Here is a 14,965-nt window from a genome sequence, read left to right as displayed (position 1 = left end):
GTGAACTGCGTTGCTGTTCTATTCTGCGTTTGTTTGCACAGATCCCGTGAGTTCAAACTGCAACTACCTGTTCCCCCTCTTCATCCACTTCATCGGCTAACACGATGTACTTAGTTGCTGGCCAAAGAGGATAGCAATGGCTGCCAGTACCTCTGGTCCCCAAATCTTTGACGATGCGAACCGATCCCCTACCAAACAGTCCATATTCCGGGCCATAATGTCATCCAAAACCCATAAACGAAATCAATCGGCTGACGATGCCGTGGCCCCGCGGCCTCTGCAGAGAAGCAAGCCAAGCGAGAACATCCCTTTCTCATTCAGTGATGAGCCTGGTTCTATTGCTGGCTACCGCCCGCTCAGTGAGATTGTCCCCAATCGTGATGCGGGCGACCACGGAGTAGCCATGCCAAAGATGGGCAAGGAAGGGAAAGGTGCCCTGCATAAGAAGACCAAGAGCGCTGTCTCATTGAAGTCCCTGAGAAATTATATGGAGCGGAAGGATGGTAAATCGGAGGAGACGCCCGAGCAGAGTCAGGATCTGTCGCCCAAAAAGGCGAAATCCTCCAATAGTCTCTCGGCGATCCTCAAAAGGTCCCAACGGGGAAGAAAGGATGGCTCAAAGCAGAGTCGCGATAAAGAAAACCGCAGCCCGACTGATCTGATTGATGACATGAATATGCCATCCCCGGTCTGGTCACAGGACTCGGCCTCAGGTCATAAAGAGCCTATTGGTCGATCGAGGCCGAACTCGACCGCCGACATGAGTCGAACCGTGGCGGACGAAGTCTCCCTCTATACACCCAAGGGCTACGGGCCAAGCCAGCAACGCAACTTCTATGACTACCATCAACCCTCCCTCGCCAAGTCGAACGACCCCAAGCCTCGGCCCAAGTCAGACATTCTGGCAGGAAACCGCAAAGTGAAGGATCTTCTTGGGTTGCAGCGCGCATCTTCGGGAGAAACCGACCCTACTGGGCGATCTGATAGTGCTTCTTCTAAGAGCAGAGGACCACCGAGTCCACGAAAAACATCCCCCCTACCATGGCGAAAGAAGAGCCCAAGCGGCTTTCTCGTGTACAAGCTGCCATCTCGGTATTCAATGCAAAGGAGCGAGATGCTGAAGTGCATCAGCATCTGAACTCCAAGGATCTCGAAAGCGAGTTTGAGAAGCTGCTAGTTTGTCGACCCTACTAAATACATCAATTTGGATTGCAAGGCTAACCGGTTTCTAGGATGCGAGGAATATCCCTCATAACATGAGAGACAAGATGCGCTCACTTGATACCAATATCAAGGCCGATTTTATCCTGAAAGATCGGACGGAGAACACCACTCCTCTCAGCGCGGGAACCGGTGATAGCCGCAGAGGACGCGGCAAAGAATCCAAGGAAGACTCCCAGCCTCAGGATCGCAAAGGTTCCCGGTCACGATCCAGGAGCCGCGGATTCACCTTCACCAAGGGCCCCTCGTCGCCTGGCAAAAAGTTGCGGCGTGATAGTGAGGCGTCAAGCCGTCGTCCAAGGTCTGTGGACCTTTCTCAGCCTGTTGGTGTCTACACCACTCTCTCGGCCAATGCTTCAACGGCATCACTTGCTGACGCGGCCGCTGTCGACACCGCGGCGGACCCTTCCGACTTTGTGCATTACTTGAGAGAGATCCAAAAGCCCGAGATGGTTGAAGTTGGAAAGATGCACAAGCTGCGTCTTCTCCTACGTAACGAAACCGTACAGTGGGTCAATGACTTTATCACTGAGGGGGAATGGATGAGATTGTACAGCTTCTCTATCGGATTATGAAGATGACCTGGCGGTATGCATTCTGCCTCTCTTCATTCAAACCAGTAACTAACCTGTTTTACAGTGAGGACCATGAGGACACCCTTTTGCACGAGGCATTGCTCTGTCTGAAGGCTCTGTGCACTACATCCGTGGCCCTGGCACACCTAAGTGCCATCGAGGATGAGCTTTTCCCTGCTCTGCTGCATATGCTCTTTGATGAGGAAAAGAAGGGTCCCAGTGAGTTCACCACTCGAGGGATCATTGCAAACCTGCTGTTCACGCAGCTCTCTACTGCTCCTGCTGGTGAACTGGCGATCAAGCGCGCCAAACAGATCCTTTCTTACCTGAAGGACCCTGCTCCACCAGTGGATAACCAGCCGCTGTCCTTCATTGCCAACATTTACCAGTCACGACCATATAGAGTGTGGTGTAAGGAGATCACCAATGTAACCAAGGAGGTCTTCTGGATTTTCCTTCATCACCTAAATGTGATTCCCCTCCCCAAGTCGGAGGACCTTTTCGGCGAAAAGACCCAAGTAGACACTCGTCCTTACAGCGAGCGTCACTTCCCACTCCCTCGTCCACCTGTTCCCGCTGCCCCATATGTTGGAGGTGTTGAATGGGATGCGACCAACTATCTTGCGGCACATCTTGATCTTGTGAACGGCTTGATTGCCGTCCTGCCCACCCCTGATGAGCGAAACCAGCTTCGTGATGAGCTCCGTGCCTCTGGTTTTGAGAAAGTCATGGGTGGAAGTCTGCGTACTTGCAAGGAGAAGTTCTATTCTTCGGTGCATGATTGCCTGCGAACATGGGTCGCAGCAGCAGTCGATGATGGCTGGCCTTATACCTTTGTACGCGAAGGCCCACCCCGAGCGGGCGAACCTGGCTCGCCCACCAAATCCCCCAAGAAGTCCGCACCCGGTAGTCCTAGAAAAGGCCTGGTCGATGAACGCCCTCCCCGGCTGGAACTTGCTCTAGACTTCTCGGACAACCGTTCAGCTGCCGGTCCAACTACCCCATCAAGCGACATGCGCAGCTGGCTCTAAGAACCGGGTGCGCCAAACCCCCCCACCCCGGTTCGATTTAACGAATTTCCCATTCCTCTCTTGTCTTTATTTCCTATCTTTCGTTTTGTCTTACACATTATCATGACTCGGCGTTAGGGCTGGTCCTCAAGCAGCCCCACCCAACTTATCTTGTTGGTATTTTTTGTTTACTTGACCTTTGGAGTTTATTGATGGTCTGTTATTCCTGACAGGCGTTGGCATTCTTGGTGTTATTGGCATGTTGGCTGCATTTCCTTGTCCAGAGAAGTCCTGCGGACATGATGTAACGAAGCCACATATTGGCACAGGCGACGGAGAAGAAAGCGAAAAAGAGACTGTTGATTTTTCCTGTCTCTTTCTCCTTCTCTCCATGGTACAGCGACGCCTGTTCTTCCGACGGGATTTCTTCATGACAAATGACCTATGAACAGATATGAGAATTGAATGAATCGTCACTAGCTTTCTTATTGAATTTTGAGATTACTCCGGATGGCGAGCTGTAGATACAAGTAGGGAATCTAGTTGAATATTGTACAAAATATTGATGTCAGACGCACATCGATATGACTCGACTACGAGCTCTTCTCGGACACTGCATTATCATTCTGATCCCTTCTTTGGCCAGGAGGCGGTGCGCTGGAGAAAATAGACCGGAGACCAGCAAAGAAGCTATCCCGAATCTATAAGACGAAAGAAATCAGGTTAGTCAAAATGCGAATCAGCATGACCAAGGCAGAGAGAACACTTACCCCGTGGAACAGAGTATTGTCCGCCTCCCACTCCATGAATAGCACGGAATAGATAATGACAACTGCGTAGCAAAAAAAAAAGTCAGCATCCTTCCTCGAAATCCCTCCACATTATCCACTGCGAGTTTATATGCAATTCGCGATTCCCAAACTCTAACCCGAACCCCGATCTCAACAAAAACTCACATCCAATAACAACCCACTGTGCAATCAGAGTAGCTTTCATAAATGTCGGCCGGGCATATTTCAGCGCCGCGCGACGACGGTACTTGCGCTCAAGCCGGAACTGGTGTTTCGGGGACAGCTTCGACATATCCGGTGGCCATTGGCGCTTTGGCTGGTAAGGGCTGTAGTATACATCTTCGAAGGAGGGCGGTGGAGAGGAGGCTGTTTTGTTTGCGGAGAGACGGAATGGTGAGGGGTCTTTGGTTGGTGGTGATGCTGTGAAGGCTGTGAACTGGGTGGTGGTGAAGAGGCGGGCGGTGCTGGGACTCTGTTGGTGCGGTTTTGTTGTTAGTTTTGCTTTGCTTTTTTGGGTTGCAGATGCGATTGAGGAGCGGTTTAGGCTGCTTGCGAGGTGCGCGTACATGGTGCCATGATGGGCGGGTGAGTAGCTTGCTGGAGGCGCTTGCCACTGTGTTTGAGGGTGCGCGCGCTGATGAGGCGGAGGTTAAGGCGTGTCGGAACATGGGTGTGTATCTGCTGGGTTCAGTCGTCCAGCTCGGTTGGAGTAGGTATATATGTTGGCTAGTGGTTCTTGGGAATATGAATAGTGAGCCGGGTCTTTTTGCCTTCTGGGGTTATCTCTTAGCTCATAGTGTCTAATTCCGAGGACTTTAACATATCCTCCCCTGATAGCTCAGCTGGAAGAGCGCAAGACTGTAATTGTCCTGTTCTTTCGAGAACTTGTCATCTTGAGGTCCCTGGTTCGATCCCGGGTCAGGGGATTATTTTTTATTTTTTCCCCACAGCTATTTTTTTTTTGTATAGAGTGAGTGTGGATGGAGTCTATCTATCATAAGCCCTATATCATTTTTGTGGGGGTAGATTTCCGTTTGTCTAAAAATTGGCAGGCATCTTGATTTGCCTACAATATCTCATAGGAGGAGAACCGGATTGTAAATGGCTGTCTTTCCATTGTAGATAGACCATCTGCATATACGCAATTAAGGACATGTCTTTATCTTTGTTACTTCCTAACCTCGCACTGGTACCACTGTAGCTAGCAATCGCCAAGGTCGAGGTTCAGCACAGCAATTCGCTAGTATAAGAAGGGTGTTTGGCTTCCGGTGGTGCCCAGCGCCCAAATGAGCCGTCATGGAGTGCCACGTGGGATGGGGTAGTTCCTCCGTGCTTTGCTTTTTGGTTTATTTTCCCGACCACTATAGCTGTTCTACGTAGCCCTGGATATATTCATCATCATTTAAAGTGCGCGTGATCCGGTTCTTCGTCTCTACCATATCGGCCCAGGTCGCAAACGCCGAACCCAGTATAACGACCATTAGCTATTTTGCCTATAGAAATCACACCGACGCCGACATTGATGGTTTCACCAGTCTCGCATGCCGAGTCATTGGCATCGACGGGTACGCCAACCACATACCAGGTCGCCTGTATGAGAAGCGGAACCGAATGCCCATTACACACTCCTGCAACTATAATCCAGGGCGAGGCTACCTACCTACAGCGTCTAGTTCCATGCTACCACGGTCAACGGCAGTGCTACGGGCCATACAACTGCAATTCGGGCATGCACTTTCACCCGTTCCTCTGAATCTGCTGTCTGCTCGTCGAGTTACCAAATTGCCAGCGTTGGAGGTGGGTTCACTCGTGGCCGACCTTTCAGTGGCACAGGCCCCATCGCCCTCGAGTATATGGGCTATAAGCCATGCAGGTTACCCATGGTATTTACTCTTTGACGGCCGATGCGGCGGCTTCGGCTACGGCGGTGGGGATTTTATCTACTGGTGTTGCCACGGCTGGTGTAAAGCCTTTGATCACCACTGCGCCCTTCGGAGCTGCCGCCCCCGCTTTTGGAGCTTTGTTCTAGTCTCGGGCTTTGTTTTCTTTTGTTTTCATGTCTGGTTTCCGTTAGGTTGGGACTTAAGTCCCTGGGTATATATATATACCCGTTGAACGTATACCAACTGTACACAACAGTCGCCACCCACCTATGAGGCCAAGTGGTCCACATCAACTGGCTGCATTATAGGAAGCATTCCGCGTAGCCTCCAAGAATTGGACATACTGAGACTCATATCCCAACATTCCAGGGTCTTATATATCGTTGGGGATTCGACGACGTTGCCCAATGTCTGACAAATCAGTGTAATGGTTTCGGGCACAGTGACCTCTTTCCACGTGGCCATCATCACTCTGATAGCCGGAATGACAGATTGGTCATCTAGCCCATATATCCAGGCCTGTGCAACTTCCGCTTGGTTATTCTCTCCCATCTGAGCACTCAGGGCACGGGCGGTGTTGGAGTAGCCCTCAAACGACCTACTCCATTGGCCTTGCTGGCACACTTGCATCCAGACGTCTAGCTTGTCCAACACCTTACGTTCGGAGGGGGACTTCTCTACCAGGCGTTGCGAGAATTCTTCAAAGTGAGTTATCCTGGAACTCTAATGGGAGAGTATATGCGAATTGAAGAGCTGGGTTCCAGTATGTCGAGGTAGGAAGTATCGGATGATGGGATAGATCGATTGTTAAATTTCAACGCTAGGCGTGAAACGCCGTCACCGATTGCGGAGATCTGACGAAGGGCTGTAATGGCGGTTACGAGAAGGGGGGAGAGAAGACCCGAACAAGACGGAGACGAGTGCTTCATGGATGTGTCCTGGGGTGGAAGGCGGTAGAAGTGACGACATCGAGAACCTTAGAAGGGGCCCGGACAGGCAACCCGGAAACCAATTTCTCCCAGGTATAATGAATACCCTAAGGGACTTCATGTACAAAGTCCAGCTTTAGGTTGTGGCGGATCCACATCCCGTGCAAGATATATATACAACCCAGACATTTGAATGACAGAATCCCAAAAACAAAAAGTTGAGCAGAATACTAAACTAAAGAACAGAACACCCCAAAGGACATCGAAAACCCCGTGAAACGCCTGTCAATATATACGCTTCGGCTGGCAGGTAAATGGACGGACACACCCCAGGGCATTGCCCAAAGGCCGTTTGCTTATCTTCATTTACTTCCGGGATCCTGAAAATATTGGATAAGGTTGCATGTCGGAGATAATATCTACATGATTTAGTGCATATTATCCCGTTCAAAACCCTAGCGGGACAGGCGTGGGTATCGACACACTAGGGAGTCGAAGGTACTACAAACAAATGGAAGCCAGCTATGTAAGTGTTATGTGATTAGAAGTCCTACAAGCTAGAAATTAATATTCAACCTTCTCAATCTTCTAGCTCAAAACCCGCTTCACTAGAGCGATAGATCTGGCTTCGATGGTAGGCGATAAGCTAACCAACAAGCCCAAGTTGTAACAATCCGAAGGCTGCGCTAACCAGAAATGACACGGCGGTGCCAGAAGACTGCTTCTAGAAGAACCAGGCACACTGGAAGGACCAGCTAGCACTGAAGTACCACGTACGGACATTCAGAACACCAGGCATCATTGCTGCCAGTCTATTGGAGACCGACAAGCCGAGGGCCATCAAGGAAGATATAACGGTTGATGGTGGGGCTATATCTCTCTCAGAGACGCCAAGTTCGTGTGAGTAAATGACATGGGTCCGTGGAAATAGACCTCGGTGAAGGCCTACTCCATTGGCTGTGGAGTTTCTTTCAAAACCAGCCCGCCAGCCACAACTTGTAACAGAAAGGTGGTACACCTGCCAGTCAAAAGCGCCAACCAGACAATCGAGTGGAAGATATGGGCTCCGAGCACTATTCTCAATATTATAGACCCGCAAAAAGAGAAGAAAGAGAATGAGGCCTTGCTTCATTCTTCTGGAAGACAGCCCCATGGTATTTAGAGCCTTGAGACTGATGCCTTCATAATTGGAGGCGGGAATTCGCGAGAAGATGAAAAAGCCTCCAAACCATCCATGAAAACCTGCTAATTAATAGCAAAAGAGCTATAACCTTTGCCAAATGCCTTGAAGCCTTGGGGATTGAGAGCTTTACGGCTGAACGCAATGCCAAGTCAGGGGACATTTGGACCCTTGTTAAGGCCAATGTTAAAGCAGAAGTTTGATCCTCATGGGATTTTATCTCGTATTAATGCCTCATGTGGGGTTTGTCCTGGCGATCCATGGCTTGTGGAAGAAGCAGTCACATCTTGATAACTTTTGCATGATGCCCGGTTATACACAGCAACATCGGTGGCACTGGCGCACGTTGGCGCTGAAGATCAAAGTTGTGTTGGGGAGTGTTATGCTCTCAGCTTATCTTACATGACAACCAATTAATGAGTATATACTGTTGTCTTTGACAAATGTATTCCAAGGTTGTATGCATTCGGTTGAAATGGAATGGGCGGGTTGTTATGGGCTCATACTACACAAATATGTTGATCAACCAATCAAATCCCCTGATAGCTCAGCTGGAAGAGCGCAAGACTGTAATTGTCCTGTTCTTTCGAGAACCTGTCATCTTGAGGTCCCTGGTTCGATCCCGGGTCAGGGGATTATCTTTTTATTTATTTTCAGGATTTCTGTATTTTTTTTTTACATGAAAAAAATTTAATAAATTTATTAGAGAGTCTTATTAGAGGACATACATATATTGTAGTGAGGCTGTCCACGGGTATGTATGCCCTCCTTGCATTGTAGGCGCATGCACGAGATCGATGCCTCGGTTCCCCCATTGTCGCAGTCAACGTACAATGAATGCATCATACATACATACTACATACATACGTACAATATACACACCCCAGCCAATGAACATGCTGTATAGTTGTGCATGCCTAATGGTTTCAGATTTATTTCATTTTCATCTGTTTGAACTCAGGATCCATATCCCTATCTAGAGCTCTTAGCCACCACTTGTAGTCGAGACCAAGCTGCCTCAATATGGCTCGGAACATCCACATGAGCAATGAAACCACGCCCTCGAGGACCGTAACCATCTTTATCATCCCTCAACCTCGGTATCTCGCCCATGATCAGCTCTAGAAACCGACTTTGTGACCACAACTCTGACGAGGGGGATATGCCTGAATACTCAAGTACTCCGTTACGGGACAATTGCACCTGCGGCACAAATACCGGACAACTAATAACCGAGACCGGGGTTTGAATACCCTCGTAGGCCTTCTCGAACGACGCTCTGGTCCTGAGCATCATCGTGGGGTCCTGAATGATAATGCAAGTGGCTGGTGCCTGAAAGCCCGCTTCATCGAGGACTTTGCGAGAGAATGAAGCATTCTGTCCGCAATTTGTAGATCGGGGTTCAAGCAGAATTTGACATCCTTCCTTTGTAATGAGAGATCGATCGAAGAACTCATCTAGAATTCGTTCGAGAACTTTGGCTTCAGGGAGACCTTGGATCTCATCGGCAATCCGTGAAAAGCCTGGATGCGATTTCACCGCATCATAAAGGAGCTCGGTCGAGTGCCCGATACCTCCGCACAGTACGAGAGCCCTGGTAAGAGATGGTCTTTGCTGAAGAGTATTGAAGAGGGCCTCGGCACCGTGGAGAACGGCTGAGGCGCATATGACAATGCAGTCGACCGGGGATGCGGTGGAGAGATCTTGTAGTTGATCGTCGCTGAGGAATCCAGATAAGAGGTTGATATCCTCAACCAGATTGGAATTTGCGGCCATTGTGTTGGATCAAATTCGTTCGTGATTTGGGGACGATTACTGGTAACCTTGGAAGCCTATGTTGTGCCACAAAATATGTATATGTGAAAAAAAAAACAAAAAATAATCCCCTGACCCGGGATCGAACCAGGGACCTCAAGATGACAGGTTCTCGAAAGAACAGGACAATTACAGTCTTGCGCTCTTCCAGCTGAGCTATCAGGGGAGTTGATTGGAATTAGTCGTCCATCCTTCATCTGTGAGCACGCAGATTTGATAAAAGCAACAGCCGGTTCCTGTTCCTTCGTCGTGGAGACTTGTCGATATTATATTGAGATAGGCTCCAGAATAAAATTTTTATGTAGATAACACTCGAAGGCATGAAAACATGGACATAATGCCGAGCTGATCTACTTACATGACGTCTCAAAACGTGAGTCCGACCAACACACGCATGTGATGTATGCAATCCCTCGATTTCACATGCCCCCCTGATCTACCAGTCGGAGATCCCGTGACTGGTCCGGAACAACGATGGTGCGACTAAATGGACCTCGGTACTTGCTTAGAATGCGACAGCGGCCAGCAACGGGCATCCAAAGGGGAAATATCACCGACTCCACGGCTCTGATTTATAAACCAACCGATCCCCGGATATCTGGGCCATTTTCTTATCTTCACTTTTGCTCTACTCCTCATCCTCATACTTCACCCATATCTCCATCACACATTGACGTCATGTCTAACGGTGAGTGATGTGCATGTGACAGCCCATGGCCATGTATTCAACAGAATACTTGGTTTCCAGTGGCTTGTTGCAAATTATAATCGAAACAGAACCAGAAAACTAATCTATACCTATAGCTCAGCAACGTCTCAGCCAGGTTTCCTCCCACTTCGGCCCTGGCGGCAAGAAGGGAGCCGCCGCCCTCCTCGAGAAGCACGCCGATGACATTGTCGTGACATGTGCCCTGCGCACCGCCCTCACAAAGGGTGGTAAGGGTGGCTTCAAGGATACCGCTGGCGCTGACCTCCTTGCCGGTGTCTTCAAGGCTGTTCTGAACAAGAGCGGTGTTGACCCCAGCGCCGTCCAGGATATTACCGTCGGCAATGTCCTTGCACCCGGTGGTGGTGCCACTGAGTTCCGTGCCGCCGCTCTTGTGGCTGGCTTCCCAGAGAGCACCGCTGTGCGGAGCACGAACCGCCAGTGCTCTAGCGGTCTCCAGGCTATCGCCGATGTTGCCAACGCCATTCGGTCTGGCATGATCGACGTCGGCATCGGCGCCGGTGTTGAGAGCATGTCCTCTCAGTACGGGTATGTTTGAAGCCTCGGAATTCCCTTGTTATAAAATGGCTAACAAGTTGGCAACAGACCTGGTGCCGTGACCGAGTTCTCTGACCTCCTCGAGAGCCACCCTGAGTCCGCAAACTGCAAGGTCCCCATGGGTGTCCTGTCCGAGAACATGGCCAAGGACCGTGGCGTGACCCGCACTTCCCAAGACGCGTTCGCCGCCCAGTCATACCAAAAGGCTCTTGCCGCCCAGAAGGCTGGTCTCTTCAACGAGGAGATCGCCCCCTTGGACGTGAAGTGGACTGACCCCAAGACTGGCGAGGAGAAGACCATCACCGTGAAGGCCGATGACGGTATCCGCCCCGGTATCACCGCCGAGTCGCTCGGCAAGATCAAGCCCGCTTTTTCCAAGGACGGCTCCATCCACGCCGGTAACGCCTCTCAGATCTCCGATGGTGCCGCCGCCGTCCTTCTCATGAAGCGGTCTACCGCCGAGCGCCTGGGCCAGAAGATCATCGGCAAGTACGTCGCTGCCAGCGTCGTCGGCGTCAAGCCCTTGCTCATGGGTGTTGGCCCCTGGAAGGCTATTCCCGTTGCACTGGAGAAGGCCGGCATCACCAAGGATGATGTCGACATCTACGAGATCAACGAGGCCTTCGCTTCTCAGTGTGTCTGGTGTGTTAACGAGCTCGGCATTCCTGCCGAGAAGATCAACCCCAAGGGTGGTGCTATTGCTTTCGGTCACCCTCTTGGCTGCACTGGTGCTCGCCAGGTCAGCACACTGTTCACTGAGCTCAAGCGCACAGACAAGAAGATCGGTGTCACCAGCATGTGCATCGGTACCGGTATGGGTATGGCCGCTGTCTGGGTGGCCGAGTAAACGAAACTTATGTTTCGATTGTACATTTGCACAGCGATTTGGCTTTTTAGCCCCTTTTTTTTTCTATTTCGGATACACAGATTTCTCGTTATGTATTGAATACTTCGAATACCAAAATATTGGAGCTACATATATATGCTCTACATTTGATACCAATAGTTGCTGTAGATTTCCAACACGTGCTTCTGTGAAATACGTACTTGATCTGGGTCTCTCCAGTTCGTCATCTAATATATCATCTAGTCGCACGCATTATATACATTCGGCTGAAAGTAGGCTATCAGCGGAATTTCTTGAAAGCATCAGTGACGCTCATTCCCTGCGCAACGGCATCCTTGGCGTTGCTATCCATTGTAGTTAGTTTAGGCATGAGCTCAAGTACCTGGCCGAGCAGCTCGCGAGGAATAGCCACTACTCCTTCCAAGGGATCACAGAAGATGATGTCTCCCTATGATGCATTGTAATGATTAGACCATGGGCTTTACCATGAAGCAACCAGCGAGCACAGGAGCCAGAACTCACAGGAGAAACAGTAACACCCCCAATCGAGATTGGCACATCACGAGCACCAGCCTTGGCCTCTGCACTGGTGCCAACCGTAGAAGTAGCACGAGCCCAGATCTACCATCAGAACTAGTCAGTAACGCTAACGACCAAACCGGGAAAGATCACCACAAACCGGAAGCCCAGTAGCCTGCAACTCCCTTAAATCCCTGACACGGCCACCCACAACCGTGGCTTTGATACCGAAGGCTTTCATACGGGTCGCCATGATCCCACCCGTCACAGCGCAGTACTGGTCCCCAGGCTGCTCAATAACGACGATGGATCCAGCGCCAGAAGGATCTGACGATTGGAATTCGCCGACGTGGTCTACCCAGTGCCTACCCGGCGAAAAACCGTGCTTCTGGGTATTTTCTGTCGCGATTGATGGTGGGCTGGCATCTTTGGCCAGAAATTTGAATGTTGTGGCCGGTGCTGCAATCTTGGGCATTGTTTCATTCCGCCCTATCGTGGGAGAGAATGGCACTGGTGGGTATATGTGAGTGGGATTGTTGGAGCTATGAAAGGATGCTTTGCTGGGCTTTGTATTGATGGCGTACCTAGATCTGCAAGGTAGCCTGCTCTTGCCGTGCTGCCCTCGGTAGTCTTTTGCAGCTTGATGAGGGCGTCTGATACCTAAAGGACCAGAATGTTAGATGCAGTTGCTCGATGACTTGGTAAGGAAAATCAACTCTTGCATACATCGCAGGGCGAATAGTTCTCGATCAATGTCGCGAGTTGCTCGTTTAGCGTAGCCATTGTGCTTAGATGCGGGGGGTTCACGGTGGGAAGGGCAATGTGATATTTGTACTGTACAAAGTAGAGTTTAGACAAGAAGTAATAAAGGAATATGAGGAGCAAAGGTACATTGGCTGATCAGTCGAAGCACATGTCCGTAGGTCCGGATATCGGATGAATACTACATCATCGGAGATCTATAACTCGGAGGGTTTAAAGGCACATTTTACAAGTTTATTGCTTAATTTCGAGATATTGAGACACTGAAGAGTATAATAAAAATTTATAACTTATGTATAAAATTAATAATCATGCCTGGATAATCCTGTTTCCCATAAAGCGTCATAGCCGAGGTGATCTATCTTCCGCATGCTGCAGGAAACGTGGGGTAAGTGACTCTCGGATATACCTTATACTGTTTATTAGTATATAGTGCGACAAGTACCGGGATTCATGTCTTTCATTGCCGATTTTCGACTGGAATTATTTACCCCGGTTTAAGGCGGGGGAATTTACGATGTAACATTGTTTCTATAATTTCGAATCAGCCTTTTGAGCCTACTAGTAGTATCGTAAGTAACTCGAATAATGTTAGCAAAGGATGGGCGCATTATACGCGACCTAGAATAACTATAAAGTAGGAATATCTGGATATGCAACAGGAATTAAGCCATTTGTGCGGTCTTGTCATGCCTTTTGGGGTCTTTTCGGTAGTCTTTTTACACATGTTTTCTTCATTCTTCGTTTTATACTTCAACGCTCCAAGTGTCTGAGCAGGCTGTTTGCAGATGAATCGTGCACGAGGTACTCCCTAATATAGCCGTATAAACTGCCGGCGTCGCGAAGGCAACCTTGTGGGGGAATGTGTGGGGACCCAAGGTAAATTGGTCATCAAAATGACGATAACTGGAATAATTCCGATCCTCAACGTTGTTAGCCGTGGATATAGACAATCATATATCACTCGAACACCAAATGGTAAGGAACCCTAACAGCAATGGCACCAAAACCCACATATACCGATCAGCAACTGGAGTTATACTTGAATCGCATCGGGTACTCCCACTCTGCTCAATCCGAGGGCAATCTTCTTCAGCATCTCCGTCAGGAGATCGAGAATGATGCACTTTCTGCGCTGTGCGATCTGCAAAGGCGGCATCTCACTGCCATTCCATGGGGTAACTCAGGGCTGCATTACTCGCAACATCATACTATCTCTCTGAACCCACAGAGTCTCTTTGAGAAGATGGTGGAGCGGCGGCTAGATGGGTACTGCATGGAGAATACGGGAATCTTCTTTATTGTTTTGCGGTCCCTGGGGTATCTTGTTTATGCCACGGGAGGTAGAGTCAGTCATGCAGCAGCGAAGGGAGTGAACAATGGACTATATTTGCCATTGTAGGTTTCCCGACAGTTTAGTATTCTGAGCATTCTGAGAAGAGCTGAGCTGACACCACTGACGCGATGAAGTGGACATATGATTTTGATTGTGATTATTAGAGGGGAGAAGTACATGGTACGGCATGAAGATATACTCTACCGCATGAACCATACTAACGGATATGCACAGATCGATGTCGGCTTTGGAAACAATTGTGCCACTGCCCCGCTATTACTTCAAGAAGGTGCTACTGCTACGGCTATCGCGCCATCTGAGATGCGTATTGTCAGAGAAAGCATTGCCGAGTTCACAGACCAAAGCCAAAAGATCTGGATCTACCAAACGAGATACAACCCCGAGAGCGACTGGTTGCCAATGATCTGCTTTTCCGACGTCGAGTTCCTCCCGCAGGATTTTGGGGTCATGAACTTCTCCGTCAGCCAGAGCCGAACTAGCTGGTTCACTCAGGTCTTTGTCTGCATGCGAATGATTTTGGACCCAAGTGGCACAGAAATCATTGGCCAGTGCGTCATGTCGGGCAAAGAAGTCAAGGAGAGATTGGGTGGAAAAACGGAGATCTTGCAGGTGCTGGAGACTGAAGAGGACCGAGTCAAGGCCTTGGCCAAGTATTTCAATATGCACCTTCGAGAGGATGAGATCCAAGGGATTCGGGGAATGACCTCGGAGCTCAAGTAGACATGGCGGAGCGGACTACTAAGAAAACCCGAGAGAATATAGGATATGGTACAGCATTGAATGTTTCTAGAGAAATTGCAGTGGATATGTAT

General features: G+C 49.5%; 9 protein-coding genes across 9 annotated transcripts; 4 read left to right on the top strand and 5 right to left on the bottom strand.

The window, feature by feature from the left end:
- Positions 1-136: 136 nt before the first annotated feature.
- N7447_005525 (uncharacterized protein) lies at positions 137-2,827 on the top strand (the record flags this gene model as incomplete). Its single annotated transcript, XM_057229787.1, has 4 exons — positions 137-986; positions 1,052-1,176; positions 1,233-1,729; positions 1,861-2,827. The coding sequence occupies 4 exons, from the start codon at positions 137-139 to the stop codon at positions 2,825-2,827; spliced, it is 2,439 nt and encodes an 812-aa protein (XP_057084877.1).
- Positions 2,828-3,399: 572 nt separating this feature from the next.
- On the bottom strand, positions 3,400-4,265 carry N7447_005524 (uncharacterized protein; the record flags this gene model as incomplete). The annotated part of the gene is made up of 4 exons (XM_057229786.1): positions 3,400-3,507; positions 3,577-3,638; positions 3,763-4,069; positions 4,164-4,265. The coding sequence occupies 4 exons, from the start codon at positions 4,263-4,265 to the stop codon at positions 3,400-3,402; spliced, it is 579 nt and encodes a 192-aa protein (XP_057084876.1).
- A 730-nt stretch (positions 4,266-4,995) lies between these two features.
- On the bottom strand, positions 4,996-5,309 carry N7447_005523 (uncharacterized protein; the record flags this gene model as incomplete). Its single annotated transcript, XM_057229785.1, has 2 exons — positions 4,996-5,225; positions 5,258-5,309. 2 exons carry the CDS (start codon positions 5,307-5,309, stop codon positions 4,996-4,998), a joined length of 282 nt encoding a protein of 93 aa, XP_057084875.1.
- Positions 5,310-5,464: 155 nt separating this feature from the next.
- Positions 5,465-5,626, top strand: N7447_005522 (uncharacterized protein; the record flags this gene model as incomplete). The annotated part of the gene is made up of 1 exon (XM_057229784.1): positions 5,465-5,626. One exon carries the CDS (start codon positions 5,465-5,467, stop codon positions 5,624-5,626), a length of 162 nt encoding a protein of 53 aa, XP_057084874.1.
- A 121-nt stretch (positions 5,627-5,747) lies between these two features.
- N7447_005521 (uncharacterized protein) lies at positions 5,748-6,449 on the bottom strand (the record flags this gene model as incomplete). The annotated part of the gene is made up of 2 exons (XM_057229783.1): positions 5,748-6,195; positions 6,322-6,449. 2 exons carry the CDS (start codon positions 6,447-6,449, stop codon positions 5,748-5,750), a joined length of 576 nt encoding a protein of 191 aa, XP_057084873.1.
- Positions 6,450-8,561: 2,112 nt separating this feature from the next.
- On the bottom strand, positions 8,562-9,365 carry N7447_005520 (YdcF family protein; the record flags this gene model as incomplete). The annotated part of the gene is made up of 1 exon (XM_057229782.1): positions 8,562-9,365. The coding sequence occupies one exon, from the start codon at positions 9,363-9,365 to the stop codon at positions 8,562-8,564; it is 804 nt and encodes a 267-aa protein (XP_057084872.1).
- Positions 9,366-9,878: 513 nt separating this feature from the next.
- Positions 9,879-11,515, top strand: N7447_005519 (3-ketoacyl-coA thiolase peroxisomal A precursor; the record flags this gene model as incomplete). The annotated part of the gene is made up of 3 exons (XM_057229781.1): positions 9,879-10,092; positions 10,209-10,659; positions 10,717-11,515. The coding sequence occupies 3 exons, from the start codon at positions 9,879-9,881 to the stop codon at positions 11,513-11,515; spliced, it is 1,464 nt and encodes a 487-aa protein (XP_057084871.1).
- Positions 11,516-11,795: 280 nt separating this feature from the next.
- Positions 11,796-12,817, bottom strand: N7447_005518 (RraA family protein; the record flags this gene model as incomplete). The annotated part of the gene is made up of 5 exons (XM_057229780.1): positions 11,796-11,963; positions 12,038-12,136; positions 12,195-12,544; positions 12,619-12,694; positions 12,761-12,817. 5 exons carry the CDS (start codon positions 12,815-12,817, stop codon positions 11,796-11,798), a joined length of 750 nt encoding a protein of 249 aa, XP_057084870.1.
- Positions 12,818-13,793: 976 nt separating this feature from the next.
- On the top strand, positions 13,794-14,873 carry N7447_005517 (arylamine N-acetyltransferase family protein; the record flags this gene model as incomplete). The annotated part of the gene is made up of 3 exons (XM_057229779.1): positions 13,794-14,194; positions 14,267-14,312; positions 14,367-14,873. 3 exons carry the CDS (start codon positions 13,794-13,796, stop codon positions 14,871-14,873), a joined length of 954 nt encoding a protein of 317 aa, XP_057084869.1.
- Between the last annotated feature and the right edge of the window lie 92 nt (positions 14,874-14,965).

The sequence above is a fragment of the Penicillium robsamsonii genome (genome assembly GCF_028829455.1).
Source record: "Penicillium robsamsonii strain IBT 29466 chromosome Unknown utg000003l_segment0_segment0, whole genome shotgun sequence".
NCBI lineage: Eukaryota > Fungi > Ascomycota > Eurotiomycetes > Eurotiales > Aspergillaceae > Penicillium > Penicillium robsamsonii.
The sequence above is the reverse complement of the archived record's forward strand: the minus strand, read 5'-3'. Positions and strand labels throughout refer to the sequence as shown.